The following is a 16,434-nucleotide window of genomic DNA, read 5'->3' on the forward strand; positions in this document are numbered from 1 at the left end:
TCATACACCTTTTATAGGATTATAGTCGTCTTCGTTTTCTCTTGTCATATCGGATGCTCGGAGGTTAAAGATGATGATCCTTCTTTTTTTTTATTAAAGCATAGTTGAAATGATTCTGAGCCTTATTGCAATGAGTCTATAAATGGCCAGTTGTAGTTTAGAGTGTGAATTATTTCACCAATCCCAGTTGCATTGACAGAACTTCTCTTTTGGTGAGAAAGGGTTGGTGTTTTATTAGAATCTGATAAATAAGAGGTCAAATTATAATTTGGAAAGTAATGTAGCCTTGGCATTGAAAGGTCAATGGGATCACTTGTTCACATAGACCCCTTCATTTTTCTCTCTGGAATAACATTTATAAAAGATTGATTGGATTGGATGTAAGGAAGGTAGGCTTGAATAATGACAGCAACAGTATTGCAATCCATCATTATCCAGTTAACTGCAAAGTCCCAGGTCTGAGAGTTTTTAGCAAACTGCAATCCATCATTATCCAGTTAACTGCAAAGTCCCAGGTTTGAGAGTTTTTACCAAGCTGAGGGACATTTAAATCAATTGATATTTTAATGGCGAGTTTTCTGGCCAAATTTTTTTTTAATGCGTGTCTTTCCCAAGTACAGCAAGTAACTGGTTTATCTCGGAAAAGAAATTGTGAGCACAGTTGAATGTTATTGTGTTCAAAACTTTTAACCAATCAACTCGCATTATTAGAAAATAGGTGGAGCGATGTTGTCATAGCACTGGAAGATTGAGACATTGTGCAATAAATGAAACACAGAAATCCTGTTATCCAAATCATTGCATTGCTTTTTTTATTGCGTATCACACTTTGTCTAATAGGTCTTGTCTCATACTTAATTGTAAATGTCTTAAATGAATTTTTCGGGTGGTCTCAGCTTTGCTTTTTTGGGATTGTGGATTTTGTCCTTGGTTTACTTTGTCTTTGAAGCACTGACTGGCACTGCTTTCTTGCATCATATTCCATGTCATCTGTGGTTTCGAACCATTTCATTTCAATTTATTCATATTATATTTAATTATATATATAATTGTGATGTTCAACCCACTGCAGTGCATGATGACTGTGTTTTTTGCAAAGAAAGTATTTTTGTACGGAACTAAAATAACGTGTGAATTAAAAAATATATTTTGCCTTATCTTAAAATAGCTGTTGTGCCTTTTTCATACTTTGAACTTCATTTTTTTTTTTTTTTAAATAACTGAGATTTGATAACAGATTTATATTCAGAACTTACTTATTTTCATTTTCAGTATTTAGAAATTTTATTTGTGTTCGAATTTGAGAAATAACCAGTATGTTTAACTTTTGCATAATACTTTGTACTTTGTATGATTTGATTTTGTTTCAAATATTTTTCTTTTCACTGCGATTCAAGGCAAGGAACCATTCAGCATGTTAGATATTTTATTTTCAATCAGTTTTGATAGATGATTGTACTGTATGTATTTTTTACAAAATATATTAAAGGGGAATTTTTTTAAAAATTTGTTTAGTTAAAAAGCCCAAATAGTTATTAATAATTTTTTTTATTATGTTATCAATAGGATCATAAATTTAAGTTAAGGTCCTCTATGCAAATTCATGTTCAAGATAAAGATGTTTTTTAGTTGTCTTGCTTTCAAACATTATATAAATTTGATGTGTTTATTAGAGACAGTAACGTCATTTTAGACTGGTGATTTCGATGAAACTAGACTCCATTACATGCAATATTCAGTTATTCGTAGGGTAACAATTTTTCTCCTTTTTATTTCATTTCAGTTAGTAGGCTGTTTGTTTTTTAAATGTCTTTTTTTTTTGTGACTGGAGTTCTGATCTTTTTTTTGTGACTGGAGTGCTGATCTTTTTTTAACTTTTTTTTTTTTTTGTATTTATTTTTGAAGCAAAAATATTCTGATCGAGGATCACTTCCACCTCCATTTATGTTGTCATTGTCATTGTCACCTTTATGGTCATCATCATTGTCATCTTCGTTCCATCATTCAATACCCCATCTCATCTCATCCAATCACGGCCCTTGACGTTCCCCCCCCCTGTTCCCCCCCCCCCCCATTCACCTATCCCATCAATGATGCCATTGCCCCAATCAGAGCGGGAGGATGCGTCGTAGCGGTTCATTCACCAAGTTGAGAGCCTCGTTGAAGCGCAGCAGTGCTAAACTTGTACAAAAACTTAAAGGAAAAGGCTCGGAAACAGACGGATCAGGGAGGTAGGCGCACCACTACTAGATTCAGTTTGGATTTGCTTGAATACCGTAATAATAATAATAAACTACTTGTATTTTTCAAGTTCACACTAACTCTAGAATAATCATTTAAAATTACGCCTATAACCTGCATTGGAAGACGAATGATACTGCGGCCAAGTTTTTCATTTTGTTTGTTTATTTTGTTTTAAAAGGAAAATTAAGACTTCCACGATGTGACTGTTTGATAATCAGTATTCAATCGGTACATTTGAAAGGCTTTAAGAGAAGATGCAGACAGTACTTAGCAATCGGTTTTTAATGGGGTTTTTTTTTTTTTTCCAGAAGGGGGTTTGTTATTGTTTGTTTATTTTTGGATAGTTAAATGAAAGGATGATCATGGATATTTTGTGGAGATACATAATGAGAAAAATAATATGTAGAAGGAATAGAAGACATAATTTGAATAAGATATTTTCTAGAAGACAAATAATTTGAATAAAATATTCAGATAGAAGATATTTAATTTGAATAAAATATGTAGAAGACAAATAGTTTGAATAAAATATTATATAGAAGACATAATTTGAATAAGAGAGTATATACGGAATACAAATAATTTATTATACAGAAGACATTAATTTGAATAAATTATTATATAGAAGACAAATATTTTGAATAATATATTATATAGAAGACAAATAGTTTGAATAAAATATTATATAGAAGACAAATAGTTTGAATAATATATTATATAGAAGACAAATAATTTGAATAATATATTATATAGAAGACAAATAGTTTGAATAAAATATTATATAGAAGACAAATAGTTTGAATAATATATTATATAGAAGACAAATAATTTGAATAATATATTATATAGAAGACAAATAGTTTGAATAATATATTGTATAGAAGGCAATAATTTGAATAAAATAACATATTGAAGACAAATTATAATTTGAATAAAATACTATATAGAAAACAAATAATCTGAATAAAATCTTAAATAGAAGTCAAACAATTTGAATAAAATTAATTTTTAAAATTGTTTGCTTGGAATCATGCCTTCCGTGCCTTATTAGTGTTAGTGCTCTCTCCTTTCTGTCTTAGCCTAAACTGGAATGTCCGTAACTACTTTTCAGTTGAGAGGTCAGTTTTCACTCCAGTCCGATTCGTTTGCCCTACCTGTCCTGTCTTTCTATTTGTGTGTGTGGCTCTTAGCAATGTCATAAAAGCAGTAGAAAGTAGAAAGTAGAAAGCTGTTAATTTTTTAAAAAATCAAATTCAAATCAAAATAAGATCAATCGATTGAAGTAGCTTTTAACTCAAAGTTTTTATTTAAGCTTAGATGCCTAATTGGAGGTCCTCATAACTCAGTTGGTAGATTACTCACTTCACACGCAAAGGGACTGAGGTCGATCCCGGGTTCAGTCGAGATATTTTGGTGATTCCCCCTATCCAAAAGATAGCAAGCAATTGCTGTTGTCCATTTCACGCCATAGAAACCGGGATAAACCCCTGATCCATGTGCCTTATGGCTCTGAAGGACGACTTCCTGTACTACTTCAGATTTCTAATTAGACAATCAATATACATAATGCCGAAAAGTTATTTAGTTTTGTTTGATATTTTAAAAGTCTTTTACAGCAAGGAGACCCATGGAGTATGGAGTTTGAGCTTTATCTTTGTTTCTGAGCCTTAATCATATAGTAAATATTGCGAGCTACCTTTTGACAAGATGCTAGTCTATCATAAAGTCCATTGTTCCCAATCTAATCAACCCTGCTAATTAGTCCCAATGTTAGATTTACAGAAAAATCAAGAGAGATAAAATATATTAAAGGCCAAACTCTAGGCCAAAGAGAACTTTACCACTTGAGCCATAAGGGACTCCCTTGAGTCGAGATACGTAAAAATAAATATCTGTGTGGCTTCCCCTTTTCCTCATTCCTCTTTTCATATTTTTTTTTGTCACTCAAACATTAGAAAATGTTATCATTCATTGAGCTGGTTGATCCAAAGAAACGATAAAATTGTATTTTAATTTTATCATTTATAAAAAAAGATAAATATAATAAATCACATTGAGTTGTATTGTTTTGGGTTTGGTTTTTTCCGATGGATAGATTTGTCAGTATATTTTAGATTTTTAAATATTTTTTTTGGTATGTTTGTCAGTATCATGTTATGTCACACATTATTTCATTTGACTTTCGATTTTTGATTTTTTTTTTTATTAGTGCATGTAGGAATGTCATTTGATGTTGAGTGTAAATGGTGCAAACTGGTGTAAACGGTCGTAGAACTATGAACACAGATCACGTGCATGGATTGAATACAACAAACACCACACATAATCAATCATTTATTTAAACATTTGCCATAAAAACAGGATGATAATGATAATGATAATAATAATAATAATAATAATAATAATAATACAAATATTAATTATAATAACAATATTAATAAAAATAACAATGAATATGGAGATGATGATATTTCATTGTGTAATACAAATCCTGTGTTATGTTAGCTCTAGGTACATAATGACAGGAAAAGATCATACGTGTTACAGCTCAAGGGGGGGGGGGGGGGGGGAAGGACCAAAATACCCTCATAAGATTAAGATAGTAAAGGATGCAACACCAAGATTGGGACAGAGCAATACAAGTCTTAAGTGATACTGGGCTACTGGAAGCCGTTATATTCTCTTTTGTTTATTACTTTTGACAGTGCAATAGATTGCTTCTTTCCTTTTGTATAACGGTCACGATGTATTACTACGCCAAAAGCAGTTTTCTGTTGACTGAATAATGATCCATGCACCTCCTTGTAGTTTGCAGGCTAAATCATTTAATTTATCTAAAATTGCTGAAGGGATAACAGGATGATAAACTGTTTATCTGTGAAATTTATTCAGGCTTTCAATGGTTGGAATTTAATTATGGAATTGAAAAAAAAAAACAAGTGGCAAGTTACAAATATATTTTTCGATTATAAGGAAGTTATCCACTCTGTCGCCCAAAGGCAAAACAATACATCTACACTCATTTTATGAAATGGAGAAAAATAAAGAGAGAAGAGAAAAAAAACTATACATTTTTATAGTCTTGGTTTGCATTTGTGTGGGTTTAACAAGAAAAACACCATTTGTGATGAAGTTACGTATCTATCTTTTTGATGCAAGACGAATAATATTGGGTAGGATTAGTGAATTTCAACAATGCTCTAAAGTTCTGAATTTTGTCAGAAATGTAACTCTGCCTTGGGGATGGGATGGACAGGTGGGGGAGGGGGCTGCAGAGATCATAGGAAAAAGTTATCATAAGTCAATGTCTATAAAGTAATACTAATTCCAAAAAAAATTTATAAATGATAAATGCAAGCTCTATGTAAATACAGAGTGATATTCACTAAATTTGCTGAAAGCATTTTACAAGTTGTCCCAACAGCATCATCTAACATGTTGGATGAGACATGATGCCTTTGAGATGCCGCTATAATTCCACAGTCCAAACATCTTTTCACATAATTTGATTCAAGTCTTAGAAGATGTGCAACCTTTGATTGCTGTCTAACTAATTGTATTATGAGCTGTATATATATTATGTGTAAATGTATTGCAAGCAAGCACCGTATTTTCAGTCATCGGTTTGTTTTGTTAAGTCTTAAATATATATTTTTTTTTAATGATACCATTTTTGAAGATATTGTATTTACCCTACTTCTTTCATCTCCTTCTATATCTGTTCTTTCTGATCTGTCGCCGGCAACTTTTGAACACTTTTATAGACGGACTCATTCGCTTTCTTCTCTTCTATCTAAATCCTACCACTGTTATCCATGTCCACCCATTTCATTACTCCATTCACCTTTTGTTTGAAAACCTTCTCCGTCCACCTCACCTCTCATTGTTGATTGCACTGTCTTCTTCCATCCCCTTGACCCCTACCCCCCAACACACACCCCCCCACCCCACCCAACATACCTTCAATTCAATTCAATCTAAACATCAGAAACTGGATACCAATGGAAAGGTCAGTGTTAAGTGCCCCCCACCACCTATTGTCTCACTCTTTCAGACATTGTCACTCTCGCTTAATTTTACATGGCTTTATATGATACAGGCAGGCATACTACAATCATCTGAGTCAGTAATCACTATTAGGCACTACTACCTCTTCTGCCACTATTGCTAAACCAGTAATGTGCTACTTTTTACTCCTCATATTTAAGATCTGTGCCTCTACATTTGCATTTATTTATTTATTTAAACCATATGTAAACAAGCTATTATACTCAATACTAATGACATAAAACTTTTTCTGTTTTTTTTTTTTTTTAATTTGTTTAACTCATGAAATTTCAAACTTTTACAAGTAAAATACTGTAGTTAATCTCATATGTCCGTTAGATATTTTTGTTTAAAGAATAAGATTTATTACATCAATCAAACCTCCTCTTCTTAAAAGATAATAAAACACAAATAAATGTCCTAGTGTAAATCCCATGAGTTATTAGGGTCTCTTTTGGAGAAAGACTGGAATATCTCAGGCGTGAACTGAAAGTGCAGGGCTTCAATGAATATATATATATGGAGGGCATCCAACTTTTACCATACAAACCTCATGTGCAGTAAAATTAAATTTGTTTTACGCTTAGATTAAAGCCCAACCCCTTCTCTACCCTTGTGACCAACAAGATATCAGTCACAATCCCGTTATTTGGCGGGAATAGTCAAGTGACCTAAACACACATGTCAAGTTTTATTGTAGAAGGCACACTGTTTTTTTGGGGTTTTTTCTTCTATTTCTGTCACAATCACCTCTCTCACAATTACACAGTTAGAGTCTGACACACACAACATATAGAATTAGTAAGTTGATTAAGAAAAAACAGGATGGAGAAAGCATTGTTGATATCAAATAGATTTTTTTTAAAATATATATATTTTTTTTCTTCTAATACTGCGAAGTATTGGCACAACTTCTTTTCCATCAATTCCTACATACACCTCTTTCCCTGCATACAGAGTCGAAATAATTCTTGAACTAGCATGTACAATACGATAAATATTCTTCTTTCCTTATTCTACAATGCAACATACAATAAGATTAAATTTACACAGAATAACCCGTTGTGCAGTCTGCATTGTTTGACTAATACAATTTATTTGTGTGCTCTGTTTTTTCCTGTCAGTTTTAGTTCACCTTTCTTTTCCTTTTTTTAAATTTAATTATTTTTTTGGGGTTTTTTTTTTTTTTTTTTTTTTTTTGTGGTTTTTTGTCTCTTTTCATCACCTAGAGCTATTGAAATGCCTCTAGCAATTAAAACATTTTATTTGCGTTTTTTAGCTTTTAAGATTTGCTTTTAAAGTATTGTTTTGTTTTGTAACAAAGTCACCTTTTGATTTTGGTGTGTTTTTGTTTTTATTTATGTTTTGTTTTGTTTTAAATCATTTTTGGTATTTTAAAAATTTGATTTTTATTTTTTTTTCACTGTTATTGTAAATTTGAATTGATTCTTAGTGTTCGTGTTGCACTGTTGTTCTAATTGATTGAAAAATTGTTGTGGAAATGAAATGTTGCACAAAATTCTCTTTGAATTTGAATATTTAACGTATACAATACCCTAGGATTGAACTCTTTGATTGAAGCTGACGGAAAGATGGACTTATAAAGGTGTGGGAGGGAATAAGGGAGGGGAATGAAATACTAGAATACAATTCACTTGAATTCTCATTTTATGTTCTTTCTCCTTTTAAAGAAAATGGCCAATTATATCATATATCATGACTGAGTTGTTGGGTTTTCTCGATCGATAATTTCTATCATCAGTTTTAGGATATATAACTATATAAATGAATTAATTAATAAGAAATCTTTATAAATACATAGGTAAATCGGGCTTACAAAATTGAAATTCACTAATGAAGCGATATGCTATAAAATATTATTTTTACTTTTCATTTCTTTTAAACATTGTAATTAAAGTACTTCCATAATAAGGATATCAATATATGTATTTTTTAGACTATACATAATATGACAAATGTATAGACATTAAAGCTAGAAGCATATATTAAAAATAAAAAGTAATTCCCTGTAAATGAATATCAATGATGAAAGGTGATAGATTTTTACCTTAACAAAGCTGTCGATAAATTACGGAAATAATAATAAATATTATTTCAGGAAAACTGTCGATATCTGTATGACGTTATCATAGTTTACGTTATGATTATATAGCATCATGCCAATGGGGGGAAAAAGACAGTCTTGTCTCGTGCTCCTCGATTTCTTTGTATCCGATGAAAACAAAAATGAATTTATTGCGAATCAAGAGCAGATAAAGATTTGTAACGAAAGGTTTACCATCGGGTTATAATAAATCTTATCCTGAAATACCGATAAATTATTATACAGAAGAAGGATAAAATACAATTTAAAATATTGAAATTCCCTTTGGACATCCTCATGGGGATTTTGTCGTTAGTGTCTGTTTCAAGAGGAAACTGGAATAACCAAGCAAGGGCGAGGCGACTTGTTTAAGACCACACAGCACGACAATTTGTCAAACTCTGTACCTTTAGGGTGTGAAGCAAAGACCATCACCCATGACGCCACTTTGGAATTAAAACTATTTGACATGTTCGTGGAGCAGAATTGAATGTGGATCTTTCTTTACTTGTCTCATGGTGTTACAATTTTGCATTTATCTGGAATAATAATTATATCATCAGCATTGGTTTCAACAGCAACATTCCTTAATCTATGCAACTTTCATGTATACCTGATACTGACACCGAAGCCTTTGTTAACTTGAAGCCTGACATTCTCCTAAAAATGTTTTCACAATACAAGGTGACGATCACCAAAACAAAGTTAAAAGCGAGTTGTCGTTAGTAGTGCTTAAGGAAACAATTGATCCCATTGGTTAAACTATTGAGTTGAAATCACCATTCATTTTTTTTTTTAGGTGGTTGTCACCCTTTATTGTGGCATAATTTTTGATCAGTGTTAGGCTGTGAATTAACTAATACTACCCTTACACCCAGTAGCTACTTTCCACATCTCTCACTTTCTCTCTATCTCTCCCCCTCTCTCCCTCTCTCTCTCTCTCTCTCTCTCTCTCTCTCTCTCTCTCTCTCTCTCTCTCTCTCTCTCTCTCTCTCTCAAAGAAATTTTTGCTTGATTGCTTTTTTTTATAATCCGGAGGGAATCAGAAGAAAAAGAAATTAATTGCTAATTAAACGATTGATTAGATTTTTGTTTTGTTTTGTCTTAACCAAGTGTTTTTATAAATAAAATTCAGTGTGTCCAATCAGATATAGGATGTTGTCTTAACCAAATGCTTTTTTTTAAAAAGTTAAAATTCAGTAAGTCCATTCAGATATTGTATGTTGTCTTAACCAAGTGTTTTTAAAAAATTAGAGACTACTATTAAAAGATTTGAATGAAGCCATAGTTTTGCACAGTAAATATAAAGACAATTATTAAAATGGGGGTCATGGTGAAGGGCTATATTAAATAGGCCAATTTAAAGTTAATATTTTGTTTGTCATGGATGGTATTTTATTTATTTTTGTTAAAAATGTTTGGGTTTTCTTTTCATATTGTTGTGGTTTAGTTTGTTTTTGTTTTATTATTTTTTTCATTTTTGTATGTGGACTTTTTTAAATTACTGTTTTTAATGTTTCTTAATTACTTTTATCGAAATATGAGAGAGGTTATTGTAAATGGAGCCCAAGCAATTGACAATTTATTTTTAAAATTTTTATTTTTTCACATCAAAGTTCCAAAACTGCATGACTTAAAAATAATCTGTCTTTTAAGCATGTTTCCCTTTATACAATTTGTGAGTCGGAATTGGAACTTTTTAAACTAGATTTTTAAGCACTTTTTACAAGAAAAAAATTATGAGTAAAATTAGCATTTTTTATCTTTTATCCTCTTATGGTTTACAAGTTTTCAAATGTTATTTGGTTTTTTACTGTTTTTTATTAGATGTAAGAATGCATGCAATGATACTTATCTGTTATTTCTTCATTGTCGTTCACGGTATTTGTATTGTATTATCGACCATACGATTTGGTGAAATGTGCAGCTCAATTGGACCATGAGGCTCTAAAAAATGTCACTAGTGATATCGGGGACTGAAAGTCAATTGGATTTCATTACACGTCAAATTTTATTTCTTTTACGTCCCCCCCCCCCCCCCCCCCCCTGAGAATGTGATAGCAATTTAATAACCCTTTACAGATCAGGTTTGAGTTTACCCCAATTTGACAGCCCATCTCACTGGGTGGGTTTGATGCAAAATGTCGCTGCTTGGTTCTCAAAGAAGTGAATTAGAATGAAAAATAAAATGGATTGGAAGCTTCAATTCTGAAATGATGCAGACTTTTTTGGATTTCCTATTTGTCTTCTAAATCATGATACAAATAAATAAGAGACCTAAGACTAAGATAAGATGCTCATCACCTTGAAATTCGTCTTTGTCTTATTCATCAAGTTGTTTGGTTTTTTTAACTAATAGAAAACCTGAAAAGTCCGCGTTATTTGTCTTTCTGAATTAAATTGAAGTGTCTGTTCCGTTAATTCATTGTAATTTAAGTTTTCACCAAGGGACCATTGACTTCAATCACGCCCAAGTCACACCAAAGTTATTTCTCTCTTATTGAACTGGGATAATGGAGGAAATTATATTATATTTTGAAAGAAATTTGATCTCACTGTTAAAGGGTTAATTGGTCAATTACCAAAAAAATTATTAATAATAATAATAATAATAATAATAATAATAATAATAATAATAATAATATTTTAAAAACCCAAAGGAAGAATCTGGCATGATGTACATAGTAATGTCTATTTTTAAACATTCGCTTAAAACGTATCTGTTTCGATTTTAGTAGATGATGTGAGAAGCAAGATAGGCGTCTGGTTTCTGTTGTGTTGTGTGTGTGCTTGTGTGTGTAAATGAGTTTGTTTCAGCCAAAGTAATTTGTAATTTAAGCGTTTAGAGTCTGGTGTCTCAGAGTTATAGCGCTTTGTAAGTTTTCAGTTTTATTTTTATTATGTCTTAATGTATTTATTTTTTTGTTTTCTTCAAAACGCTGTGTATATTTTAAAACCAGTGTTGCAATTTTAACCAATTTTCTCTGCCCTGCACATATAAACTACATGTTGTGACTCCCAATAATGAGAAATGCCTAAAGGGATAAATCATGCATTTGAAATAACCAAGCAATGATTTGATTGGTTGCATGCTTATGAGCATTTTTCTTTTCGACAACTGTCACCCTACCCTTCGTTTTTTTTAACTATAGTAACGTTGTACAACTTGAAGAATCCAGAGTTTTTATTGAATTATTCATTTTACCTTTTGCTTCCATTTATTTCAGTATGAAAAGAGCAAGCTCCTTGTCAGTGCTTAATATTATCAGCAGTACAGACGACAAATTGCATGTGAGTATTTTGCCTTATTGTCATTTCTAGTTCTTGCAAATTCCTTTAGGATTGATAATGGTAAGTCATAGATTTTGAGAGATTGTTGGAAAGTCATCCTCAAGCTCTTTTTGCATAGAGAATTATGCATATTCATTCATTTAACATTTCATACCTGCCGAATCTTACGAATTTTTCTTAATTTTACGAATTTTAGACAAATTGCATGGCCAAATACAAAAGTTTATGGAAAATTACGAATTTTAAATTCTTAGTAATACTCAAATAATAATAATAATAATAATAATAATAATAATAATGATATAATAATAATAATAATAATAATAATAATAATAATAATAATAATAATAATAATAATAATAATAATAATAATAATAATAATAATGATAAGAAGAACAAGTACTACTACTATAATAATGATAATATTGTGGTTGTTCGTACACAATTTCAGAAATTAGGAATTTCCTTGTCAAATTACTAGAAATTGACATAAAAATTACTAAATTTGAAGTTTTCAATTTGGCAGGTCTGACATTTGCTGGAAAGTAATCTGTTAACTCTTATTGCATATTGAATCATGCATATTCATTTTGAATCCACAAAACTTTCTTCCATTAAAGATAGCAGTGACACTGCCAATTTTATGGCAATTCTTAGCTTTTTAAATGTTAATTTTTTCCACACAAAAAAAAATGTTACCTTCGAAATTATTGAATGCAGTAAAGCAATTGACTGCCTTTATACTAAATTGTCACCAAAATTGATCTCGGTAGTTTTGTTGTGCTGCTTGATATAAATTGTGAAAACTTTGAGACAAATTGAACTAAAATTTAAATTACCTAGTTTTATTTCATTGGTGAAAAGCGTCATACTTTTTTTTGAAATGATAAACCTGGAAAGAAGTGGTTTATTGAAAAGATCAACAAATAGCAGCTGACAGAAAGATAACGAGAACCATGAACCATAATATATAAGGTGATAGAGGATTTGACAAATGATGAAACTTAAACACAAATCAGCTTTTGCCACTACCACGTTATTTGTCAAAGTTATGCTCCTCAAATCATGTCTGTAGAATATTTAATATATTTGAACATCTTATCCCTTTCACTCACTCAACCCTAACACCGACTATATCCGTTGTTCCTGAGACAAATTATTGGCTATTTTCAAAGCTAAAAACCATTGAAAAAAAAAAATCAAAAAAACTGGACCAGATTGAAAGATAAAGAAGAGTTAATTACAGTCTTAGAAGCAGCAAGCTTTGGAAATCCAGCTTCTGAAGCAAGACTCAAATTCAATTGAAAAGTAAAGTTAACTATGCCACTACCACATTATCTCATTCATCTGTAGTGTTTCATTCATCCTGTTTTTTTTGATAAAGGGGAAACCCGAAACATTCATTTGATCTGTTTTTGTAATTAAATTGAAGCTTACATTCAATTTCACATTATTATTATAATTTTCAATTGATACGATGATTAAGGATATCTTTAAAAGTTTTACAAGTGGATGATCATTCTTGCATCATTGATCGGTTTGTAGAATCCAATACTCTCTTAACAAGTACATGTATAGGCTTTGGGGGGGGGGGGGGGGGGGGAACAATATAGACACAATGTGGCTTATTCTCTCTTTGCAGCTTTGTAGTTTGTGACATAACACTCACCTTCAGACTGGTGACTCCTTGGTTCATGTCATGTTCTAGGTGGTGGAAAGTTGAGTCTGAAATGGTTCTCTACTCAAATTCTTTCACTTCACCCAGGTGTACGATGAGTACCTGGTTGGTAAAAGTGTTGTCTCTGTTGGGAAAAGTTGTAATATATCTGACAACTGTAATGTCTCCTTTTACATTTGAAGTGTTGCTGTTAACTTGGGACCCCATGTGATGCGCTTGAAGGACATTAAGTGGATATTGCACTGTAACAGTCCCTCCTATATTAAAGACCTTCTAAACATATATGTCCCCAATAGAAACTTGAGGTCAAGCAATGACAAATCAATCCTTGTCAAACCTAAGCCATTGCGTAAAATAGGTGAACAGTCTTTTCAATTTTCGGTCCCCCATTTTTGGAACTCTCTCCCGTCACACGTGAGATGCTCAGATTCGTTGACAACGTTCAAATCTCGCTTAAAGTTTTATCTTTTTACGTCATAATGTTGCAATATTATTTTCATATTTTGTTGTTGTTAAATTGAATTCGTATCACGTTTCCTTCACACTTGTCTCACTGTAATATGTTTTGTTTTATATCACTGTAAAGCGCTTAGAGCCTGTGACAACGGGGTAAAGCGCTATATTTATTATATATTTATATTTATATATTATTTATTATTATATATAAAAACTTTTTTCTTCTTTTTTTTGTTTTTTTAAAATATGGCTTATCCACCTTCTATTCACAGGAAAGCCGTCGGTCTGTTGGAGATTTGACTGCCGCAGGGAATGGAGACTTCCGACCTAGGGGACGTGCCGCACCAGCAGAGCTATTGTAACATTGGCCTAGTTTTTAGTTTATTAGTTAAATGGGAGATTGAGATGTGTGCTGTGTTTGCCTGGTGAACATGTGAAGGGAAATAAGGAGAGAAAAAAATTGGTTACATTGTACATTTTTTCTGGGGTGTGTGGAATTTATGAGAGTGTGCGTGTTGGTACAGATGTGCCATGTTTGTTTTTGATAAATGTATATATATTAATGATTTTTATGAAATGGAAGTTGCTGTAAACTTGAAATTGAAATGAAAGATGGGAATTTTATTTATTTTTCAATATATTTTTTTTTTTTGGGTCTTCAATGTATGCAGTGTTGGAACGATGAAATAGTGTCAATTTACTTTATACCTTTAAATGTCAGGTTCAGTCATGTTCAGATATTGCCTTTATTTATATTGGTGCAAACGGTATTGGTATGAGTGATGCCAGGTTTTTATTTGACTAAAGGCTCGTTTAAATCCATTTTCTTGTCGAGGCAATTTGAAAAAAAAAATTGTCTTTGGGTATCTTGACTCAAAGATTGTTTTCCCCCAGTGATTGATTGACTTATCATTGAAGATCAGTTGCAGCCTTTTTGGTAATTTGAAAAAAGACAAAAAAAACGAGAAAAAGAAAGAATCATCTTACAAAATTACATTTTTAAAAACATTATTACTATTATTGTGAGATGATCAAACGATAACAGTTAAAAATCTTCTGTAAAAGGAATCTTATAATGTAATCTTTTAAAAAGTTGTTTGATTTGTGACCAATTGTCTCAAAATGGTATTATGTCGGGATGAATTGGACTTAGAACAGTGAGTTTAGGATTACGATGATAAAATTCGATTTATTTTGCAAGGTAAGAAATTGTATGAAATGAACTCAGTTTTCATATTTGTGGTTGTAAATTAGTTCGTCCCGGCATAATATCGCTGTGGGACAGCGGGCCAAGAAGGATACCCATCACTTTTGGATCAAGAAGATGACGGTCTTGAATCTGGTTGAGATTTAGAATCTCTTTCTCTGGGCATTGTAATTTTCTGTGAAATTCCCTCCCTTTACAGTCGGTCTATTACAGTTACAGGTTGTTTATCACACTGGAATTGTTATCCTTGAAACAATACAATAAGTTTTTTGGGGGTTTTTATGTTTTTTTTACGGGGTTTTTTTTTCTGTAACAAATACGGTATAAACTGGTTAAATCAAAATCAGTAAACCAGAAAGAATTTCAAATGTAATTTTCCTCTTTATTTCCATTGTTAACAACAATCTCTCGAAAATCTGAAAGCCTAATGGTCAAACCATATTTAGTATGAGGCTACTATGTGCATGGCCAACGTTAATAAAGTAATTTACATATACTTGATATTGTACACTCTGCTCAGAAAGTACTGTTGCCCATACATCATGCCAATAATTGGACATCATTCCAGCACAACAAAACTTCTAACTTGATAACGTAAGGATAACGATAGACCACGGCAATTCTCATGTTTTCCGTGATTTTATTCTCATTTTCAGTCCCAAAATGTATCTTTATATTCTTTTGGGTTTTGGTTTAACCAGTATTTACTTCACTGTACTCTAAATTGATTTTGGTTCGTATCCATGAAAATTCCATTGAACAAATTGTAAATATACAGGGAAATAATTTGATGATTTTAAGTTTTGAAATAAACTTGTCTTTTGTAGAAAAGAACTCTTATAAAGTGCAATAATTTCTCAAAAAAAGTAAGAGCAGGTTTACATAATATTTCACTTTACACATAAAACACTGCCTCAAGAATTTGATTAAATGATCACATTAATTGTACTTTGAATCATAATGACTATTGATGGACAGGGCAGTTGTACCACGGTCAACGATTGAATAAGAAAGTGATGAATTTGGAAGTGACTGTCCATCATACAAAATTAAGAGTCAATTATTAGATTATTGAATTGTGCTTGTAGATTGCTTATATTTTCTTCAGTCAATCAAGGTAAATTAAGTAAATGGCCTGTGGCTGAGTCTGCAAAATCACTCAAAGTGAGGCTTTCTTGTTTTTTTTTTTCACTTCTATAAGAATATTGTACATTTAAGAAAAAAAAGTAGATTCTGCTTGATGTTCAACATTTTGCTTAATTTATTATCTATCAGCTATCATTTGACACTAATCTTTTTCTTCGAATGAGATGCCATCTTGATGAAAGCCTGGAAAAAGGGAAAGTCATGCCAATTGTATTTGACAAAGCTATTCGAGTGTCATATTTTTTTTTTAGATAGAAAACA

The 16,434-nt window shown here is 31.6% G+C and overlaps 1 protein-coding gene across 50 annotated transcripts in view; it reads left to right on the top strand.

Annotated features, from left to right (window-relative positions):
• Window positions 1-16,224, top strand: part of LOC144963423 (kinesin light chain-like) — a 104,243-nt gene extending 88,019 nt beyond the window's left edge. For 13 of the 50 annotated variants that reach the window (XM_078897464.1, XM_078897469.1, XM_078897467.1 and 10 more), the window contains 2 exons: window positions 11,623-11,686; window positions 14,093-14,872. In XM_078897464.1, the coding sequence (XP_078753590.1) occupies window positions 11,623-11,655 (33 nt within the window). In that variant the 3' untranslated portion in view covers window positions 11,656-11,686; window positions 14,093-14,872. Of the gene's footprint in view, window positions 1-2,112; window positions 2,232-3,323; window positions 3,363-6,232; window positions 6,254-11,622; window positions 11,687-14,092 lie in introns of all 50 variants that reach the window. The other 37 variants (XM_078897437.1, XM_078897448.1, XM_078897447.1 and 34 more) reach the window with 6 other exon arrangements.
• Window positions 16,225-16,434: the final 210 nt, after the last annotated feature.

This window comes from Berghia stephanieae, chromosome 1 (genome assembly GCF_034508935.2).
Source record: "Berghia stephanieae isolate SIO BIC M18660-M18661 chromosome 1, UCSD_Bste_1.3, whole genome shotgun sequence".
NCBI lineage: Eukaryota > Metazoa > Mollusca > Gastropoda > Nudibranchia > Aeolidiidae > Berghia > Berghia stephanieae.